At 38.7% G+C, this 21,471-nt stretch overlaps 1 protein-coding gene across 1 annotated transcript; it reads left to right on the top strand.

Moving 5' to 3' along the window:
- Positions 1-670: 670 nt before the first annotated feature.
- Positions 671-19,713, top strand: FOXRED2 (FAD dependent oxidoreductase domain containing 2). Its single transcript, XM_034403446.3, has 9 exons — positions 671-1,329; positions 3,643-4,213; positions 5,937-6,188; positions 8,631-8,897; positions 10,683-10,849; positions 12,644-12,809; positions 13,981-14,222; positions 15,696-15,866; positions 17,415-19,713. The coding sequence occupies exons 2-9, from the start codon at positions 3,687-3,689 to the stop codon at positions 17,672-17,674; spliced, it is 2,052 nt and encodes a 683-aa protein (XP_034259337.2). The 5' UTR covers positions 671-1,329; positions 3,643-3,686; the 3' UTR covers positions 17,675-19,713.
- The last annotated feature ends 1,758 nt before the right edge of the window (positions 19,714-21,471 follow it).

The following is a 21,471-nucleotide window of genomic DNA, read 5'->3' as shown; positions in this document are numbered from 1 at the left end:
GAAGCTGAAGCCACCCTATTTTCCACAACGAAGGAAGGACAAAATTACAGGGGCCTGCAACATCCAAACAGGTATGGGACACAGAAGAAAGCAAACACCCAAAAAGGAAAAGAAATCAAGCCAAAGTAATTAGAATTTTAAACACAGGAGAAAAGGAGATATTCACTAAAACACAGTAATAGCAAACTGATTAATTATAGGGAACGAACAACTACAAAGGGCTAGGAAAAACAAGAGATTGGACTATAAAACAATTACTTATTTGCCAGATCCAGGACGGAAGAACCCACTCACAAAAAAGCAGGATTTAAACACCATACAACAATCACACACACGAATCAAAGGATTCACATGCCAAATCAAAAGAATTTCAAAAGACTTTAAAGGGTCACATAGAAAATCAAAAGACGTTTTAGGATATAAAAAAGGGTTTTTCTTACAACTCAAACAGTAGCCTCGGAACGCTGTGCTTGTATTTGTTTCTTGCCTGCCTTCCTATAAACAATAAACTAATTCTGCTCTCAAGCAGCTGACCTCCAATCATTGGCGAAGTAATCTCCCAGCAGGGAGTTTTGAATCCAAGAAGGGAAAGCTCTGCCTTCCAACAATCCTTAAAGGGGAAAGGCTTCTTTTTTTTCCCTTCCAACAGAAGGAAGCTTTCCACGCTCCTAAGCCTTGGAACTCTCGGAGACGGACATTTTGGCGCCTGCTGCTTTCAAATAAAACGAAGCTCGCCATTTTCATGGGACCACATGACTGAGGGGCGGGGGGGGGGTGAGGTTGAGACTCCAATGAGGCAGAGGAGGGCCTGGCGTCTGCTCGGAACACGGCGTCACGTGATGTGGACCTCGGGCTGCCTGGAAGCTGCCTGAGCTTGCTCCGCTGTAAGAGGCGCGCGAAGCGAGGTGGTGGAGCCCCGGGCTGCCTTCGGGCTGTTTCTGCTTTGGGAAGATATCCGGAGATCCATGGCCTCGACGACGCTGTCCGGGCGACCCTTGCTGCATGTATCCACTAGACTAGTGTCTCTGAGCCTTCACTAGCATCTCCGCTGCCAACGGAGACCTCAGTTATGTCCGCCCATCTCGCGGGCTGCCGGTCGCGTCCTTTTTCCCTTTTCAGCTTTGTGACTGTTTGCAGCTGAGGTCCACAAGACGCGCTGCGTTGTTTCTAAGCCGTCGGAATCCGAGGAGGACTTGCTCGCGTTGGCTTCATCAGGCATTGCCAGCCTTGGGGATCCTTTTCAGCCCCTCCGTCCCCTCCCTCCTTCTAGATGGCTTGCAAACATGTTCAAACGATTCCCATAACGCTGTTGGAAGACGCCAGGTCGAGGTAGGTTCAGTTCATGCTGAAATCGCATTTCTTACTGGCCTTTTCTTCCCAAACGCCCAGCAGCGTCCCTTTTTCTAAGAAGCTGTTGGTCTATGGGGAAAATAATTCAAACTCATTAGCTGGGTAATGCTGTAATTAGGCTAAGCTAAATAATGGATATACAGGGTTTTCTATTCATCAAAACCTCCCCGAAGAGTTCTAGAGCACTTGAAGGCTTCTACATCATGTTTAGATGTTTTAGGTTTAGTCCTAGTAAAGAAATTATCACACCAGGTGGCAGCATTTGGCTAAAACTATAAACAGCCTGCTTAGGACTTGAAAGGGAGATCTGCAGGAAGCCCCAAAGCTAAAACCTCGAACTTTTCAAAAAAAACTGTCCTGGAAGAAGACAAGACCACCCATTTCCATGTTGTTGACAGGATAATAACAAGGTGGTGTGTGCAAATATTAACCAGGAGTCAAGTTCTGCTTCAGCTTTTAACGAACATATTACTTGGTCTTATATATGGATGTTTTTTCTCTGATGATAAGAATAGAAATAGAATAGAATTGAATTGAATTGAATTGAATTGAATTGAATTCTTTATTGGCCAAGTGTGATTGGACACACAAGGAATTTGTCTTTGGTGTATATGCTCTCAGTGTACATAAGGAGAATAAAATACATTCATCGAGAATAGAAAGATACAACCCTTAGTGATAGTCAAGGTTACTAATAAGCTATCAAATCGTACTAGGCAACAAATAAAAACAATATAATTTGAAAGATACAAGCAACATGGTTATAGTAGTAAGTGGGAAGCAATAGATACTAGTAAGGAAGAGAAGAAGAATAGTAATACAGTCTTAGTAAATTATTTGACAGTGTTGTGGGAATTATGGTAATTTTTTTGGGGGGGGGGGTTATTATTATTTATATGCCGCCCTTCTCCGGAGACTCAGGGCGGCTTACAATGCGTTAAGCAATAGCCTTCATACTTTTGTATATTTATACAAAGTCAGCTTATTGCCCCCACAAACTGGGTCCTCAATTTACCTACCTTAGAAAGGATGGAAGGCTGAGTCAACCTTGAGCCTGGTGAGATTCGAACTTACAGTAATTGCAGACAGCTGGTGTTAATCACAATGCTATCAGTCTGCTGAGCCACCAGGCTCCTGGTGGCTCAGGGCCCCTGATGGCTTGTTAAGCAGAGTGATGGCATTTGGGAAGGGATACTAAATAAAAAGTTGTTCCCCATCCACCACTACCAAATTAAAAATTTTGCTTCTGTTTCTTATTAACCACACAATGAAAATGAAGAGCAGGATTTTTTTACAGAAATGGAAAGCCATTTTTTTCCTGACTAAATTATTGAATCCAAACCTTTTCTAGGAATTCCTTGATTAAGGCTGTAACATTTTTGTCACATTGTTATGCTTTTCTTGTACTAAATTTATATTGATATTTTTTATTCTATTCATGCTTGAGCATGTATAAATATACATATAGAAATAAAATGAAATTCAGTAAAGTTCCGATGTAATCAAAGCTTGGATTCAGACATCAGGGAGGCTGGGCAGCCTTTTCTATAGTTCCTGTGTCCTTTCTCACCCTCCCTCATTCCTAAAAGAATAGTTTTCTTTTCTCACAAAGTTCAAGGGTGATGGATACTATTCTATCCATTCTGTCTGGCCAAGATGCTGCCAGTGAATAATGGTTTTTGTCAAAGAACTTCGGAGAGCTGCTGGAGTGTGCAAGTAGGTAAAAATTGTTCAGGCCAGTGATCTGACTTTATATGAGCAATCTGGAATGATAACTCCCTTGAGAGTTTATTCTCCCAGCAATCTAGTATAAGAGATGTGCTTACAGGAACCTGAGGAATGACTGCACAAACAAAATATGTGAGCTTGCCACAATGGCCCAGAGCAATCCAGTTTTGTCTTGTATTCCAGTTAGGCAATGGTCTTAGAGATAATACAGTCTTTAAAAGAGATATTTAGTTATCCTTTTCCACCTTCTTGGAATGGAATTGAGTAAGACTTTGTGGTTAAACCTCAGAGATTGGGGGTGGGGGGGAATAGACACTGTCTGGATTCACACATTGCACTAAGCCATAATGTGGTTTGTTTGGGTTGGCACAACTTGCTAAATTGTTCCTTCTAATTTGGCAGCCATGGTACATTGCTTACTGTTGCACAAGAATCCAGCTAGGCGAGCAGAAAAGAAGTATATGCACTGAATAAATATTCTGTAACGTGTAGATAAGTGAACCATGGCCTAATGTTATGTGTGAAAAATCTTGGTGAATGTTTTTCTTTTTCTCGCCTTGTCAGTTCTCAAAAGTGCCTTGAACAAAGTTAGCCACCTTACCAGCAACATGGTGCTATCGTTTCTGAAGTGTGTGCAAGAACTTCTGCTCATCTTTGCCTTGTGTTTTGCCTCTTCCTGGTCGAATGACTTTCTCTACCATGACTATTGTATTATTGGGGCTGGCCCTTCAGGCTTGCAGATGGCCTATTTCCTTCAACATGAAGGTCGGAACTACGTTGTCTTTGAACGTAGAAATACACCAGGGCACTTTTTCACCTTGTATCCCCGTCATCGAAAATTGATCAGCATCAATAAACGTTACACGGGCAAATCAAACAGTGAATTCAACCTTCGCCATGATTGGAACTCATTGCTTAGCCACAATAACCAACTGCTTTTTCGACACTACTCTCAGGATTTCTTCCCTGATGCCGATACTATGGTGCATTATCTGGCTGATTTTGCTTCCAAACTAGCCCTCCATGTGCACTATAACACATCCATTGTACTTGTGATGCTGGAAAAAGATCCCAAGGCTTGGAATGGTCATTACTTCATCCTCAGAGACCAAAATGCTAAGAATTACAAATGCAGGTAAGAGATGAAAAACTTCATCTGTTCATTAAAAAAATGTCATATTGCATGAGTGCTCCCATAGTAAAAATGCAGGTGTTCTTGATTATTAGTATCGTGCATGCATAAACCATCTTTTGGGGACGGAAGATAATTTAGATGCCAGTGCATATTTTAGGGAGACCCTTTCAAGATACAGCTGGGTAATCTAAACACTCCCCTATTCCATTCCTTCACGCACCAACATAGCTTTCCCTACAGACGTCCATTTGGAATATGGACACATTGCTGGAGGTGACAGATCTGCTGTCCGTGAGATGTGAGCTGGTTGATTTATTCTAAGACATTCCAGAAAGTCTAGGTGGTCTGAAATGCAGCAACAGGCATGGTGAGCAATCCAGGAGATTCCAAATTATCCTCATGTTGAAATAGCTGCACTGATTGCTTGTGGGACATAATTCAAGGTCCGTCCTGTGGTATATGAAGCATTACATGGCTTAGTTTCAAATGACAATTAGATCTGTCTGCTCCTGTACAGTCCATCCTGTGCAGTGAGTTCCTCAGTAGGACACTTTGTGCCACTCTCACATAGATTTGTTTATCAAGAGTTATCAACTTATCTATAGTAAGACTTTATATAGTTACTGAGAGTGGGAAGCATATAAATCTGTTAAGTAGGTAACATGATTGAGAAAGATTCTTCCCTTTTTCTGTATAGTTTATAATTTTGTAAAGTCTTGTATTATCCCTCTGAGCAAATTTTTCCCTTTTCTTGTACCAGTAACTGAACTCTTATCTTTTCTACTACTGTATATTTCTGAGTATAAGACGCACTGGAGTATAAGACTCGCCTACCTTTTTTGATGAGGAAAAGAAGAAAAAGAAATCTCCCTCTGCCTCTGAGCAATTTTGCTCCTTATAGCAAACAGCCTGCTTTACTTTCATTTTCATTTTCAGCATAGCTTGATTAGCACAAGGGGCAAGCAGCAGAGCCCTGCACAAAACAGCTGAGAGCAAATCAGCTGAGTCGGGAGGCCATCCAATCAACTTGTGCTAATTAGCCTGTGCTGAAGCTGAAAGGAGCTGTTTTTTCTTGCTGTTTGCAAGGAGGTAACTGCTGCAAAGCAGAGGCCAAAGGGTGGGGGCAAGTGGGTGGGCAGGGCTACATTCGGTGTATAAGATGCACCTAAATTTTCACCTCCTTTGGGGGGGGAAGGTGCATCATATACTCCGAAAAATACGGTAATTAAAGGTGCTTCAAACATGCTGGATCAGTTACGTTGCCTGTTTTGGCATCTTTCTGGTTTTGTTTGCCCTATTTGCCATTGTAGCAACAAAACTTTCAGTATAATCACATCAAATGTTTTTAGAAGTAGAGAATGGAAAATATAGTAGAAAATATAGTTTTCTAATCAAACTCTCTTAGTAGTCTCAACATAGATTTTCATTCCATTAAAATATACTGCAGTATGAAAATGCTCTTTTCAGCCTGTTTCTAGTAATTGCTATAGTATGATCTTTTGCTTTTTCTCTCCCACTAAATTGATAAGTAAAAATGGCTACCTGAGAGCTAATTTTGGTAGTTTTGGATTTCTCTCTTTATAAATCACAGTTTTTTGCTGCAAAACTTTATTGCTGAGATAAGAGTTTGGTGATTTTGTGAAGCATGTAAATAGTACTAGAGAAAGATATTTTGACATATAAAGTGACTGACCCTAATCAAAATGTTTTTTCTCTATTGTAGTGTTCTTTTGGTGGCCACGGGTATGTGGGTTCCTCACAAGGTAAACTTTCCAGGTTCAGAATATGTTGAAGGTTACGAATCTGTGTCAATCAATCCAAAAGATTTTGTTGGACAGTCTGTATTGATCTTGGGTCGGGGAAATTCTGCCTTTGAAACAGCAGAGAACATTCTGGGTGTCACCAATTTTGTACACATGGTAGGCCGATCTCGAGTTCGTCTTTCTTGGGCTACTCATTACGTTGGAGATCTGAGGTAAGACTTCATATTCATATGAACTGTTACATATATTCAGAGATGAAAGATACATATTTTTAAATGTGTTTCATTCAAATTCCAAATAAAAATATTGAAGAGTTCAGGACCCAGGATTGAATCTTGTTGCCCTCCACTTGGTCTCTTCCTCCAGTTTAACAGGAAACTATTGATTAGCACACTTTGAATATGAATTTTGAAATAGCTGTATATTCATTTCAAGGTCATGTGATGCACCTCCGTTTTAATTAGGTTCCTAATCAGAATATCCTGAGGCATTCTATCAAATATTCTGCTAAACCAAAATATTGTGTGATATATGTCTACAGTATTTCTCTAGCATATTAAGAAAGATAACTGATCACAAAATAAGTTTAGTTGGGCAAGACATATTCTTGCCAAAAAGCATTACAGTATTTTCAAGTATCTTTATTACCCTAAATTTCAATTAATCTGGCCTCACATAATTAAACTAATTAAGAGAAAAGTGGATTCCCCGATCATGTTTTGATTGGTCTTAATGCTGCTTCTTTATTCTGCTTCTTATAATTGCCTGGTGGAACACATACCCTCTTGTTAGAGAAACCAAATTAGAAATCAAATTGTTTTGCTTTTTCATTGTAACCTATTAATATTTTGCCATCTTTTTTATTATATCAATTCTTTTCTCTACATTTAAGTTAAACATATCTGAGGCAATGCTTTAGTTTGGTTTAATGAATCAAGCTTGATTCATTTTGAATTCTAGCCTTTCTAATATTTCTATAATCTGGACTGTTGTGTAATTATCATTCTTTAGCAATCTGCCCCTCATTCCATTTCCCATATACCTCTTGCTCTTGCTTCTGGATCTTAGTAAACCTTTTGTGCAGCCATATCATTGTCTTCTGCTGGATTGCACTTTTTCCTTGCTGGAATTGCTTTCAATTGTGTCTGTAATTCACTCGGTTTTTAGGAACTCCACCCACTTTGAGCTCCTCTTCCTATTAACTTTTCCAGCAACAGAATCCTACTTATTATTACTCTCTGTTCATTAAAGTCTTTCATGAAGTCCAAGATATCCTTTCAATTGTACTCAGCTTTATTTTCCTTTCAAATAATAACTACATTTTCTAGATTAAGTGCGCTTTTTGGTTTGCATCGTATAAAAAATAACGGATTCCTATACCTTTGCTGACTCTGAAGAAAAAGCTGTTAAGGAGAGAAATCAGGAATTTTCTAGAAGGACTATGCTTTTCAGAATTCATCTCGCAATTTATGTTGGAATAATGAGTTTCCTACCATTTTGAAAAAAACCCTGCAATTAGGCACATCTTTTTGGTTGGTCTGGTAAACAGAGATTAACTCTGCCCCTCTGTCCTGGTTTGAGTAGAACGTAACATTATTTCAGAAGAACAGCCAGGCCAACCTGAGATAGTTGTGGGGAGTGTTATGTAGGCTAATAGCTCAGACTGCCATATGCCAAGCAGCCCATTTTTGCCCACTTTTTCTCTAGCAACTAGTCCATATACGGCATCTATTTTGTTAACAGTCCTGCCCGGTATCATCATTCCAAGCCCCATCTCCCTTTTCATGCCTGTCCCTCTTTTAGCTGCTTAGAATAAATAGATCAGCAACTCTTTGAAGAACCAGGCAGAAGCATTTTGGTCACTGCGGTTTGTTATAGAATGGACCTTTTATTTTTGGTCTTCAAGGAACAAGACATGGAATATTTGTGAAAGAAGCATGGCGTAAGCAAGTATAGACCTGTAAGTGAGATATGCTTGATTTCAGTAAGACATAAAGTTGACATTTTGGGGATTTGAGATTATGATGATGAATTCAAATCAGTCTGCTGCAGGATGAAGCCCTCTTCATTTAATGTTATGGACCATAAATCTATCACATTGATCCAATGGTAGACTATGATTTTCAACCTCCCTGTTTAGGGCTGAGAAAGAGTGTTTAACCCAAAGTCACCCAGATAGCTTCTAAAGGAAGATTAGAACCTACCAACCTTTAATCTAGTACCTTAGCCCCTACCCTACAGAAAGATGGCCATTCACGACTTTTTAGTGTTGAGTACGTTCAGGAAGTAATTTTTTGATTATAACAAGTGATTGTAAACCCTCCCAATATGAAAAAAATAAAACAAAGACTGCTCCCTCACTTATTCTTTCTGGTGTTCCACAAGGCATTCTGTTTTGTTATATTTGTTAATCATCTTCCTAGTATATTTACAAAAGAAAATATAATAATTTGAAGCAAAACAAAAGTAATGTCTTCTCCATCAAAATACTAAAACTAATGTAGAACATAATAGCAACACAGGAAATTGCTTCATACTTAGCCAGAGAGCTTCTATATTTAATCTAGAATTGCTACAATGAGTGACAGCCATTTTTCTAAATATGACATGTAAAATTTACATCCCACCTATTGTTTTTTTCCTTTCTTCCTTAGAGCAATTAACAATGGGCTCTTAGATACATACCAGTTAAAATCTTTGGATGGACTTATAGAGGGGGATCTAGAAGACTTAGTTCTCATCAAAGACAGAAAAGGAAAGCTGCATATCACCCTTCGGTTCTACTTGGAGAACAGCAATAGCAGTGACCCAGAATCTGTCACTCTTCCACAGGATGAATTAGACAACTTTGCCACTCGGGCACCTTATGACCGTGCCATTCGCTGCCTGGGTTGGAAGTTTGACTTTTCCATATTCAACAAGTAAGGTGGGATTAATTCTAACGTGACAGAGGGATAGGATGTTTGGGAGGGTTGATATGTATAGATAGGTATGTGGCATGGATGGAATTTTCTGAGCCTCAAGTAAACAAAATGTCATGCAAAATGCGTTCCATTTTTTATTAAATGTAATATTTGCAGTACTTTATAATAATCTATTTTTATTTTATTTTATTTATTTTATTTATATGCCGCCCTTCTCTGGAGACTCAGGGTGCTTACAATGCGTTAAGCAATAGCCTTCATACTTTTGTATATATTTATACAAAGTCATCTTATTGCCCCCACAATCTGGGTCCTCATTTTACCTACCTTTGAAAGGATGGAAGGCTGAGTCAACCTTGAGCCTGGTGAGATTCGAACTTGCAGTAATTGCAGGCAGCTGATGTTAATAACAGTGCTTTAGTCTGCTGCGCCACCAGGGCTCTCACTATTTCACGTTTGCAAACTTAGTTCCATAGTAAAATGGTTTGGAGAGACTAAAGCTCTCATAGTAAAATGAAGTGCTTAGCTATTCCCGTGACATTATCTTTTATCCTTTTGGGACTGCATAAGCAGTAAGATGTTCTTCTATCTCTGTTTTCATGCAACCATTTTGTTGTTGCTATCCCTTAATTCAGTCTAAACTAAAATAACAATTAATTGGCTTCCATTATTGGTTTAAATGATTTAAATAGAACAAGGTTATTGTGTCACATATGAGACTTGCTTTGTTCTCCTTTAAAAAGCCAGTAGCTCTGCAGTTAGGGTGCACCTATCTGAATATAATTGCATCATAATTCTGTTTAATTTCAGGGCAGCAATGTGTGGATATGCTTGGGTTCTGTGCCCAAATTATGATATGTCTTGTTGTCAAGAAATTAGACTATAGCTCTCTAGAGTCCCTCCTTTGGCAGGCAGCTCTTTCAGTCAGGTCCCAGAAATAAGAGGGAGCTGAAATCTGAGTGGCAGGTCAGCTGGGTAAAGTAAGGAATGGGGGCTGCCTCAGGCAAGTGTGGGAAGTTCTAGGAGCCCCATGCAGGCTGAACTCACATCTCTTCACTTGGGTGCTGAAAATCCTGCTTGGATTTTGGCAGGGAATACCATCTACTTACAACCTAAGAGATCACTTAACAACCTTGATAGGAGCCTTGGTAGTACAGTGGTTTAATGCACCCTGTTATTAACACAGCAATTTCTGCAGGTTTGAATCATACCAGGCTCAAGGTTGACTCAGCCTTTCATCCTTTCTAAGGTAGGTTAAATGAGGACCCAGTTTGTGGGGGCAATAAGCTGACTTTGTATAAATATACAAAAGTATGAAGCCTATTGCTTAACGCATTGTAAGCCGCCCTGAGTCTCCGGAGAAGGGCGGCATATAAATAAAATTAAAATAAAATAAACCATAACCAGGAATGCTAGCATTGCAGTCATTGAGAGAAGCAGTCACATGGGCATCTCGCTTAACAACCACTTTACTCACTGACTGAGATTTTGGCCCTAGTTGTGGTTATAGGTCAAGGACTACTTGTAAAGAAAGACCTGCAGCTCAGGCATAAGGATACCCAAAGTAACACTGTTGATATTTTCTGTCTTAAACATACTTTTAGATAGTTGCATTATGCCGAGGATGAGTGTCATTGGGAAAGGGATATTTTCTGAGCCTTTTAACATGTAGATGGTCTCAAGATCAAAGCTCATCTCATATACTGCCCCTTCTATTGAAATCTGTGAAGTCAGCCAGGCTCCATTCTCGATGCATTTCTCTCTTCCCCTCTCCCCTCCCAGATCTGTTGGTTTGATGCATGGCAAAGGCAGTAAGAAGAAGTATCCTTTGATCAAGCCCAGCTATGAAGCCAAAGCTACTCGAGGCCTCTTTCTTCTCGGAACTGCAAGCCATTCAGTGGATTTTAGGAAATCTGCTGGTGGTTTTATTCATGGCTTCCGATACACAGGTGAGTTTTGGACATGGGGAGAAAGTGAATGTGAACAAGCTCAGCAGTGACGTTGTGGCATTTGCAGCCCATCTATTTTTTTTTTTCTTTTAAGCAAATTATTCCTTTTTTTTCCCCGTTTATCAACAGAAATAACATGCTGCGTTTTTTCAGCAATACCTTTTCTATTATACAAAAGTATAATGAAAGTATATGAAAGTAGCAAATGCAAATGAAGAACACAACTAAAAATTCAGCTTCAAAAGCCAATTAGTATAATGCAACATATAAGCATTAGCCTGCCAAATGTTTTTTTTACGTATTGTAAAAATATCTAAATTACAATGTCAGCCCCAAAACGGCCAGCCACGAGCAGATAAACGCTTCAAACTGAACTGTGTTGTCTGAGGTTTCTTGATGCTGAACTACGGAACATGACAGTCATGTCAATTTTACATATAAATTTGCCGCCAGCAGTTTCTTCAGGACCTGGCGCATCAACTGGATGTGCTTGTCCATGGTCTTGGTGTAAATCAGGATGTCACCGAGGTAAATGAGCACCCCCTTATACAGGTGTTCATGCAAGACCTCATTTATCAATTGCCGGAGCCCTTGCAGTCCAAAGGGATTACTCTGAACTGATAACTACCCAATGGGCAATTAAATGCAGTCTTCCACTCGTCCCCTTTGGGGGCTCGTCCGGGAGGACATAGCGAGGGATGTTGGTCAGAGAGAGGGCTCTCCAGAGGAGTGGTGGAAAAGATCCTCAATGGCTGCAGGTTCAGGGCCCCCACTGCTTACACCTAGCCCCTCTGGGAGCCATTTGCAGAGCTAGCCTATAATAATTGTTATATAATTGCTTAGCACATTGTAAGCCGCCCTGAGTCTCCAGAGAAGGGCGGCATATAAATCAAATTTTAAAAAAAAATAACAGTGCATAGTAGCACAGGGTTTACCCCCTTTAGGGTAGCAAACGGGATAGACTTTGTCCCCATACCAGAATGCCCTCGGGAAACCCCTGCAACCAATAGCCTGGTCAAGTGGCTGAACGACCTGCAACGGGTGTGGGGAAACGTGCGAAGGGCATTACAAAAAGCGGCAGATTTCCATAAGGCTCAAGCCGACAAGAAGTGCAGTCCTCAAGCCGCGTTCCAAGTTGGTGAACAGGTATACATCTCCACCAAATACTTACAGCTCAAGGTACCCTGCCATAAGTTAGCCCCCAAATTTCTGGGCCTGTTTCCCATTGTGCGTATCATCAACCCAGTCACAGTGGACCTGTGAAGCTCCCTCGGTTATTGGGTAATATATGCCATAAAAGAAAACGGGTAGGAAAGGAAAAATAACATTCAAGTAGTACATTTAGAACAGTTACCCACTGTATCAAATTTTCTCTAGTCTTTCTCATTGTTGCTACAAAGAAAAGCATTTTCTGTATCTATCAGGAAATATTTATGGTTCTCCAGATATTTTTAAGCTACAGTTTCTGGCATCCCACATCAGTTTTCGGAAGGACTTCCCAACAGTGGTTGTGATATTACTAAATCAATCAGATGTGAAGGCCAATAAAGACTCAAAAATCTGAATTTGTACTTTCAAGAGTGTGGGACAGTCAAAGAATAATCTAGTAACAGCATTATCCGTGTTTTTCTTCTTCCTGCTATAGTGTGAAACTATGCCAAATAGTTGTAAGCTTTTTGGCTGTAGCCCAAAACACACTTGTTGCACATTTCAGTGGTCTTATTATTAGGGCAGTTCTCTTAGCATGTAATATTAAATGATAATATCCTCTTTTGTTCTTCCCCCATTATGCAGCCCGTGCAGTTCATCGTTTACTAGAAGTCCGTCACCACAAAGTGCCCTGGCCAGCCTCCAACTATCCTGTTGTGCAGTTAACAAATGCTATTGTCAGACGGGTGAATGAGGCATCTGGGCTCTATCAGATGTTTAGCGTGTTGGCAGACGTCATTTTGCTGAAAGAGTGAGTGAGTAATGATACTCAGGGGGTTTTCTCCTTTAGAATCAGTGAATGGAATCAGTTAATTCCTTTGAGTAGAACTTATGCCAAGCATAACCAAGAGGGAACTCATTCTTTTCTTCCTTTCTGCCACTTTCATGACACTATGAGTCTTCTAAGCTTGCACTAAAGCAGCAGTCCCCAATCTTTGTGGCTTGGCGGCCCGGCTTGGGGGGCGGGGGGGGAGGGAAACCGGACCAAGTGAGCAGTGGAGCTACACATGTGCATGCACATTGGCCTCCCACTTGCATGAGTCGAGCTGCGTGCACACAGCCCGCCACTCATGTGAATGGAGCTGCTCATCCATGTGCACACCAGCCTACCTCTCGCACAGCCCAGTTCCAAATAGGCCATGGCCCAGTAGGGAGCCACAGCCCAGGGGTTGGGGACCTCTGTTCTAAAGGGTTTATAATATCTGGAAAGCAGATTCTGAGAGGCATAAGAGCTGCATGGCAGAAAAAAAGAAAAAGGAAATCCATACAAGTAAGTTTTCTATTCCTCCAATAATAGATTCTACCCAGTTTTGCCGTAATAATCCTGTAAGGTAGATTGGGTGGTCCAAAGCACCACTCATTACTAGATTTAGTACTTAACCTGGTCTTTCCAATTTTAGTTGTTAACCATGTTACATTGATTTTTTCATGATTAACACTCCTTAATGCTAAAGAGGATTGCTCTAAAACTCTTCCTTTGAGAAGGATGTATCAGTGCAAAGGTTTATTCATATAGTGGGATTGATTCCAGTCACACATTTTTGTTCTGCCAAATTCAGAATTCGGTGAATGAACTAAAAGATTCAAGCAAGAGCATCAACAAAGTTTTTCTGTACTTTACAAGCTGTTCCTTGTAATATATATTAAAATACTCTAATCCTTAGATCATGAACATACAATTGACAGTGGTCAGATCTCTTTGGAGTAGAGAGTTTAGCTAAGGGTACCACCATAGCTGATGCTTGATAATCATGGAATAAAGCAGAATTTAAAATTAGTTCCAAATGCTGAATTGGGTATGATAGAAAATGCAATCCCATTTTTTAAAAAAATCCTTTTTTTAAAATCAGATAATTGAGCACATCAGTATTAGCCAACTTGCCTTGTTGTATTTGAAATGTATTTGTTTTGATTGGTCCTAGGAATGCTACAAAATTTGAATACCTGGAGGAGTATCCAGTTGGAGTCCTACAAGATCTGGAGTGGCGCACAGGAAGAAAGGTGCAGGATGGACTTTTTGTCATTATAATGGAGTATGGAAAGAATTTCTCTGGTCCGGACAAGGATGTCTTCTACTATAACCGTGCAGTAGGAGAGCCAGAACACGCTTGGCAGTCTAACTTCCTGCATCCTGTAATTTATTATTATAAGCAACTTCCCACTGGTAAGCAATTTTTTTTTTTAATTCCTTCTCCACTAATTACAATGTTTCATATAACGTTAAAAGTGTCAGAAAGGTGACTATATTTAGTATGGTTTGGATAGTTTGATAGTGTGCTGGGGTTGATTTATATAGATAGGATAGCTAGCATTCAGGAGGCATTAAGGAGACAATGATAGACACAGCAAAAATGGCTACACCAGATCAGAGACTTTTGACCACTTTGGGTGTGTTTTTATTTATATTTTAACTGTTGATAATTTTGAACTTGTTGATTTTGGTTCTGGTGTTGGCCTGTTACCCAGTGCAGGACACACTATAAATAATATGTTTTTTAACGGAAGAAATTTCTCGTGCTTTTACTGTTTATTCTTCAGACAGCTTTTGATTGATAAAAAATTGATTCATGACTACAAGCTATTCTTTTCCTTTGCCCCAGACTTTTCCAAGGGTCTTCCAAGACTAAAGGCAATCATTTTACTCTTTAAAAACTAGTAATTTCACTACCACCCCAAAAAAGGGACACTTGGGAACACATGGAGAACATATCCCTCTCATAATGAGGCACTGATGAGATCCCTTAAATATTGGCTATAGACATTTTAGTCAGTCAAGAGGAATAAGGGAATAGGCCTTATCCTTATACACTTTGTCCATGTCCTCACAATCTCCAAGGCAAACCGCGCCCCCCCCCCCATCAAATTCTGACAAATAGTGGCTCAAACTGCAACCCTAGCAGTAAATATGAGCAATTTTATTTGGAAACAATTATACAAATTTTTAATGTGTACATATCTTTATAGTCTTCTGTCAATTATAAAGTGGTTTGGTGAGTACCATGACAACTATATAAATAAGGTACGTTTTAACTGGTTGGGTTATGCAAATTTCAATTTGGCTGAACACATTATTGAGATGAGTCCAAATAATACGTGGATGCTATTTTAACAAACTTGAGAGGCGGGGCAGGTAAACATACTCTGACAAAATGCACTAAAATACTGTCTTTTCTAGTGATATGATCTCTGCCATCATTTTTAGTTTTCCTGTTGCCTCTGAAAAACCCCAAAAAACGTAGAGTACCTCATGCTTGCAAGGAGGTCCTCAGCCTCACATTAGGAAAATACACAATGTTTGTGGAGTCTTTGGTACTCTGAGTTTGGTCGTTCACTTGCACATGTTTCATTACCCAATTATGTAACATTACTAATGATGTTATCTAATTAGGTAATGAATCATCTACACACAATCAACCAAACTCAGAGAGCACCAAGGACTCCACAATTCAGCCCTGAGCTACAAATATTCTCTTCTGTTCTTTTCTTTAATTGTCCTTTTGTTGTTGAATGCTAACTTGTAAAGAAAACTTCTGCAATCCAAGACTCTCTAAAGCCTCCCAAATTAGTTTCTTGCCCATTCTTTTCCTTTGTGTGCCTTTTACTTTGCGTGCTCTCTCTCTCTCTTTCTTCCCAATAGAACGTGAAATGAGACTTTGCCCTCCAGATTGGCCCTTGCCTCGCCCAGATGCAATCCATCACATTGTGGAAGATTTCCTGACTGACTGGACTGCACCAAATGCACATGTCCTCCCACTGAGACGTTTCTTGGAGAATTGCCTTGAAACTGACTTGCGCAGATTCTATGCAGGTATTCTGGGAACTAGTTAGGGATGAATCTATAGGGAATGGAAGCAGGCAGATAGGCCAGGTAACCATTAAATTCCTTTCAGCTGAGATCCATGTTTACACATAATCCCTCATCAAAGTGGGTCAGTCTCTTGATCTTTGTGGAGTCCTTGGAAGGTAATAATACCAAAGATATTGCCAGTGAATCCATGATCACCTGAAATGAGCACAAGATTAAAAAAGGACAATTTGGATTTAACAACTAAAATATTTGTACTGAGAACTGCATATTAAAACTGGATTTAAGAACTTTGTAGCACTAAACTTGCATGGATTTCCTGGCAAGAGCTTTATTCTCTGGATTAGCATGCTAAAGGCAAAATGGTTTTTTTCAGACGTGTCATAAATACTAGTAAAGATATTTGCATGTCTCTTCTCAGTCAAGGACTCCAGAAGGTCACAGTACCTGTTATAGGGAGATTGTAAACTCACAGGTCTCATTCATTCATCTCCAGAGTGTCAACACTAAATGTGCAAAGAACATCATGTCTTTTTGCCCAGGGAAGCACATATATGTTTTTGCTTAGTTTTAGCTCTTGGGGAGAAAAGAGCACAAACATGTTGAGCCAAATTTTGCCTATACATTGTCTATTAATATATCCTAAATGAATAAGCCACATATGCTTGGTTTGATGTGGACCTATTACAATATATAAATACAGCTACTATAGTTTACAGTGAGCATTAGTTGCTTTATACTTATAGCACATGAACTAATCTACCCACAAGTCAGAGAACTATTTAAAAAACAACAAAGTCCATGTTTTTATATCAGAACAAAAAGTACAATTTATGGGGTGCTTCATGTAGCCCACCAGTATCGTTTTTGGGTGTCCCCAGAACCCTCTTAAAGAATAAAATTAGCTACAAAACTGGGTCCTTTTGCATTTAGAGACAATTTGGCAGTTTTAATTGGTCACTTAAAAGCCTTCTAGATGTTTTAAGGTACTTGATTGTACTCTTTAAACTTCTTCCCCAAATGGGCACTTTTAAGTATGGGCTCAAAATACCATGTAAAATCTGATGCTACTTTCAAAGTATTTAACAAAATTTATCCAGACCTCCTTTGTATGATGAGATTCCAGTGAGCATTGACCATACACTTCACAATCTTAAGGATTTGAAACTTGTGTTACTGATTTTTTTAAAGTTGAACTTCTGAGTCTTTTGAAAAAAGACTTAGCCTACTTCTAAGCGGGCAGAAGACTTTTCTCAACCCATTGTTTAATTCTTTTTCTGGTATGGTGTATAATTATATCTCAGAGTGGGTTAGCCTCTAACAATATTTCCCATTTCCTTATAATAGAGGCTTAAATGAACTCAGATTGTTGCTGATTCACATACTGTGGGAATCTTTGCTAGAGTTAGAAAATCAATTACAAACTAAGAACCATAATATAATCGGAGGGTGAAAATGCTATTAGTGCTTACTACTATTCTGTTTTAATTCTTGGATAGAACAATCTATAAAGCATGAGATGGAGATCACTTTTTCCCTCTGTTTGTACAGAGTCCTGTTTTCTGTTTGCCTTCACTCACTTGAGGCTGCCTCCCTTCTGCCAGCAAGGGTACATGAGAAAGCAAGGGCTTGTGAGAAGTGAAAATCTTCAGCATCACAGAGTAGCAGCAGAGCTGATTGAACATGCAGCTATGAAGTCGCAAGATGAACAAGAGAGTGGCACTATGCAATCCCACAACCAGCTGCTGAAAAGTGCAAAGATATCCAGTCATCAGCTGCAGCATCTTACAAGCACAAAGGATGAACTTTAGCTTCCACCCAACTATTTCAAAATTAACAAGTGTTACAGCCACAATACCATGGCAAAGATCTGCAAAGGAGCTCCAGCGTCCAGTATTCCTAATCATTCCTAGATGAGGACCACATCTCATCCGTACCATGTTCTTGCACAAATTTGTAGATCTTTATGAACATGAATGTTTACTTTTCTGGGTGGGACTGAACAGATTAGACTTTAATGTGGGAAATCTTACGCATTTGAGAAGAGTGTCTCTAGGCCATTAAGAATGAATAGCTGAGCCTGGCTCCTTTTCTACCAGATTTTCAAGATGCACTGTTGTTAGAATCATTAGTGTGTTCTGTAGAACTGGCATTGAATGCCAGCCTGCTTATTTCAAGACAGAATGTTCTTGCATGTTAGCAGAGTTTCTGTTTGCACTATGTTCCACTTTAGTTTAGTCATGTGTTTCCTATTTTATGTATTTTTCATATTTTTAAGGTAAAAGTAGGTTAAGAATACTGTCTGCACTTTTTTGAACCTTTACCTCCAATGCATCGATTACTCTGACTTCCATTGAGTTGTGTGCAGCAAACTGGAAATAATCCAAGCTCATTTCTTATTTATACGTTCTGTTTGATGGATAGAATGAATGACATTCATACACCATCATCTTCTGTCTCAGCAGACCACGTAAGAAATCTTTGCTTTGATTCCTGACACACACACACTGCCTCAATATGATGCCCTCCAGATTCATGAACTACACTTCCCAAAATTCTCAGCCAGACATTGTCATGGCTAAAAAATTAGGGAAGAAAAAATCTAGCAAGTCCGAAAGCTATTAAGATGGGGAAACAGCTGTTCATAATGATATGAATACTAGCCCAAATTGCCCATCGCTGCTATTACAGTAGTGGCCAAAATTTTGGAAACCTTTTGGGAAAAGTGCATTTTTGAGGTTTTATGGCTAATAACACCACTTTTTTTTTTCTTTGAGTTTTAAGATAATCATATTCCACTGCTGGAATGGCCTGGGACTAGCTCAGACCTTAACTCAGTTGAAAATCTATGGAGCCGACTAAAGAAACTTGTTAGTCAGAAGCGACCCAGCAATAAAATCCAGTTAATAGAAGCAATCATTCAATCTTGTTTCATATTATAACAGCTGCAGAATTAAAAGACTTGGTTCACTCCATGGGAAGAATTCACGCTAAAGGTTACCTAACTATTAACTGACTTGATAATTTTTGTATATCTCATTTTTTCTACGTGTTTCACTTTTCTTCTTTATGCTGTAACTGCTATTCTATTAGCAAATCCTTCATAAAAGTTATTGCATTACATTCTTGATTAAATTATCTTTCCATTGATATATAATTTTATGGTACCACTCCAAAAAAAGTTATTAGCTAGTTTTAGAAAATACACTTTTCCCAAAAGGTTTCCACAATTTTGGTCACTACTATATATAATCAGTGTTAGAGAAGGAACTAGCTCTGTTACTAAGCCAGAAACTAGTATAACCCTCGTTTAATGACACTATTCATACCAAGCTACCTCCATTATTCTACCATATTACATCTATCTTCATTCTTGCCCGTTCTTATTGTCCAGATATTGTTGCCATTTCCTAAATATGCATGATCAGTACAGATAACCTGAATGGAACATAATCCACTCCAGCTCAAGCATGAATATTCAGTGAACTTATATTCTGCATGGCCGATACTCAGATTAATATGAATATGTAATTGTTTTGGGAGTTAATTGGATATTAATATGGTTTATTAAGCAAGGTTTGAACTGTATGCTTATGCAAGGCTTTTTTTCCAAAGGTCAGATTTTGCTACTATTCCACAGAGAACAGTGATATATCCTGTTCTTCTCAGGCTACCAAATACTTCAGTCATTTAATACCTTTAAATATTAATTCAGACATTTACAATAATTCCAAGGAGGAAAAGGGCAATTGCAGCTCCTTCATTTTGAGAATATTTGTCTTTCCTAGAACAGTATTTTTATTAACTTAAAATACTTGTCAAGTTAATAAAATTAATTAGTGTAATTTAATTATGCAAATAATTTGTTTAAATTTATACTGCCTGTATATTTTGTATGGTTGTATTCTTTGGGATGAATTTTTTTAAAACATTTTTATTTTATCATGAAAACTAACAAGTAGTGTTTTGAAGTGGGAAAGACTCGAGCCTTTCAACCTTTCAGGATATAGATACTGTTCTCAATTTATAACTGTATTTGAGCCCAGAATTACAGTCACACATAATAGTGGTCATTAAGTAGGTCACTACAGCACTGCGCCTGACTTTACAACCTTTTTAGTGGTGGCCATTAAGCAAGCCTGTTCTCAGTAATGGCTACTTTTTGACAAAAACTAAAAGTAAATGCTGGAACCCAGCAAAATCCACCAAAAATCACAGTGAAATGACTATGGGATGCTGCAAATGGCTCTAAATGCGAGCTGGTTGCCAAGTGCCCAAATACAATCACAGGCCGAGGAAAGGTTCAGCCATCAGAACTTTGAAAATGGGTTGTAAAATGCTTGGGGAGATCCACTGCTACCTCAGCCAATAGCTAAGCAAAGATTACCTGTATGTACTAAAAAAGTAATCTCAACAGAGCAATATTTTGTAAGGTCTGAAAACAACAAAAAAAGTGAGGTAAATTGCCCTCTTGCATTTCCCCACACAAATTATTAATAACATTTTGAATTATCGCTTCTTCAGAATCTTGGTTTGTGGCTCTGGTAGATCCAAACATCATATTTGAGTTTTTAAGTGTTTAATCTCAAAGGGTTTAGAAGCTAAAAATTTAACCACATGCTGTTTGCTTCTTGTCTATTTGTTTTTATGCTCCATCTTTTTGTGTCTGCTTTTGCATTCAGACTTTAATGCTTCAATCTTTTGTTGGATATGAATGCAGAGCCATTCTCAAAGGCACCACTGAACTGTAATTCTTAAATGATAAAAAGAAAATTCAAAATATAGGAATAAGCTGTCATATTTAATATTTAATTTAAATAATTACATCAATTAATTTTTATATCACACAAACTGGAATGTAGCTTACATTCAAAGCTGAAGTGCTGCCTTTGGCCCCAAAAAGACACATGAGGATTAAAAATTAGCTCCATTTTGCCTTTTAAAAGGAAAAATTTAAATACTGCAATTCTACAAAAACAGACCCGGAGCAACATTGTTGAAGATAATTTGTGTAATACTGTTGTAGTAACAGTAGGAAAAGCCCCTTCTCTGGACATTTAATAATATAATAATAAACTACATTATGACATAAGAGCAAGTTTTATAAAACCAGCAAGCAGTTTGCAACACAATGAAGTGATGAATTAATGCATAGCTTTTTAAATCAAATTATATAACGGCTATTGAACAAACTTTGTGGTTTATATTGAAACTTGGCAAGTGTAATATGTATATGAAATGCATAATGCACGGAAACACATTTATATAGCTGCCTTGCTCACTGGAGGCAACTTGGGGCAACACACAATAAACTATATATTGAGATCTCGCTCTCACACGCGCACACTCACACACAGGAATAGGATAGGATCCTATAATGAATATCTTTTTTTAAAAAAACATCCTAATTGAAGGGAGAATGTTTAAAAATGCTACCTCAACAACGGAGCCGTTATCTTTCTCCAGTTTTAATAGAATTGTTTATGCTGTTCATAATATCAATGAATGAAATTCGGTGCAGATTGTTGCCACTTTGATGTACCGGTTAAGAGGCTGACCCAGAAACCAGAGAGACGTTTTGAGTTTAGATTTATATTTAAAAAGTCAG

The sequence above is a fragment of the Pantherophis guttatus genome, chromosome 7, assembly GCF_059756535.1.
Source record: "Pantherophis guttatus breed Tessera chromosome 7, ASM5975653v1, whole genome shotgun sequence".
Taxonomy (NCBI): domain Eukaryota; kingdom Metazoa; phylum Chordata; class Lepidosauria; order Squamata; family Colubridae; genus Pantherophis; species Pantherophis guttatus.
Note: the sequence above shows the minus strand (reverse complement) of the source record. Positions and strands in the feature narration are given on the sequence as shown.

Excerpts from the sequence above, each read along its gene's own strand:
- FOXRED2 (XM_034403446.3), top strand. The coding sequence starts at position 3,687 with ATGGTGCTATCGTTTCTGAAGTGTGTGCAAGAACTTCTGCTCATCTTT. Across the intron at positions 6,189-8,630 it reads CATTACGTTGGAGATCTGAG|AGCAATTAACAATGGGCTCT; the intron begins GTAAGACTTCAT and ends TTTCTTCCTTAG. Across the intron at positions 8,898-10,682 it reads GACTTTTCCATATTCAACAA|ATCTGTTGGTTTGATGCATG; the intron begins GTAAGGTGGGAT and ends CTCCCCTCCCAG.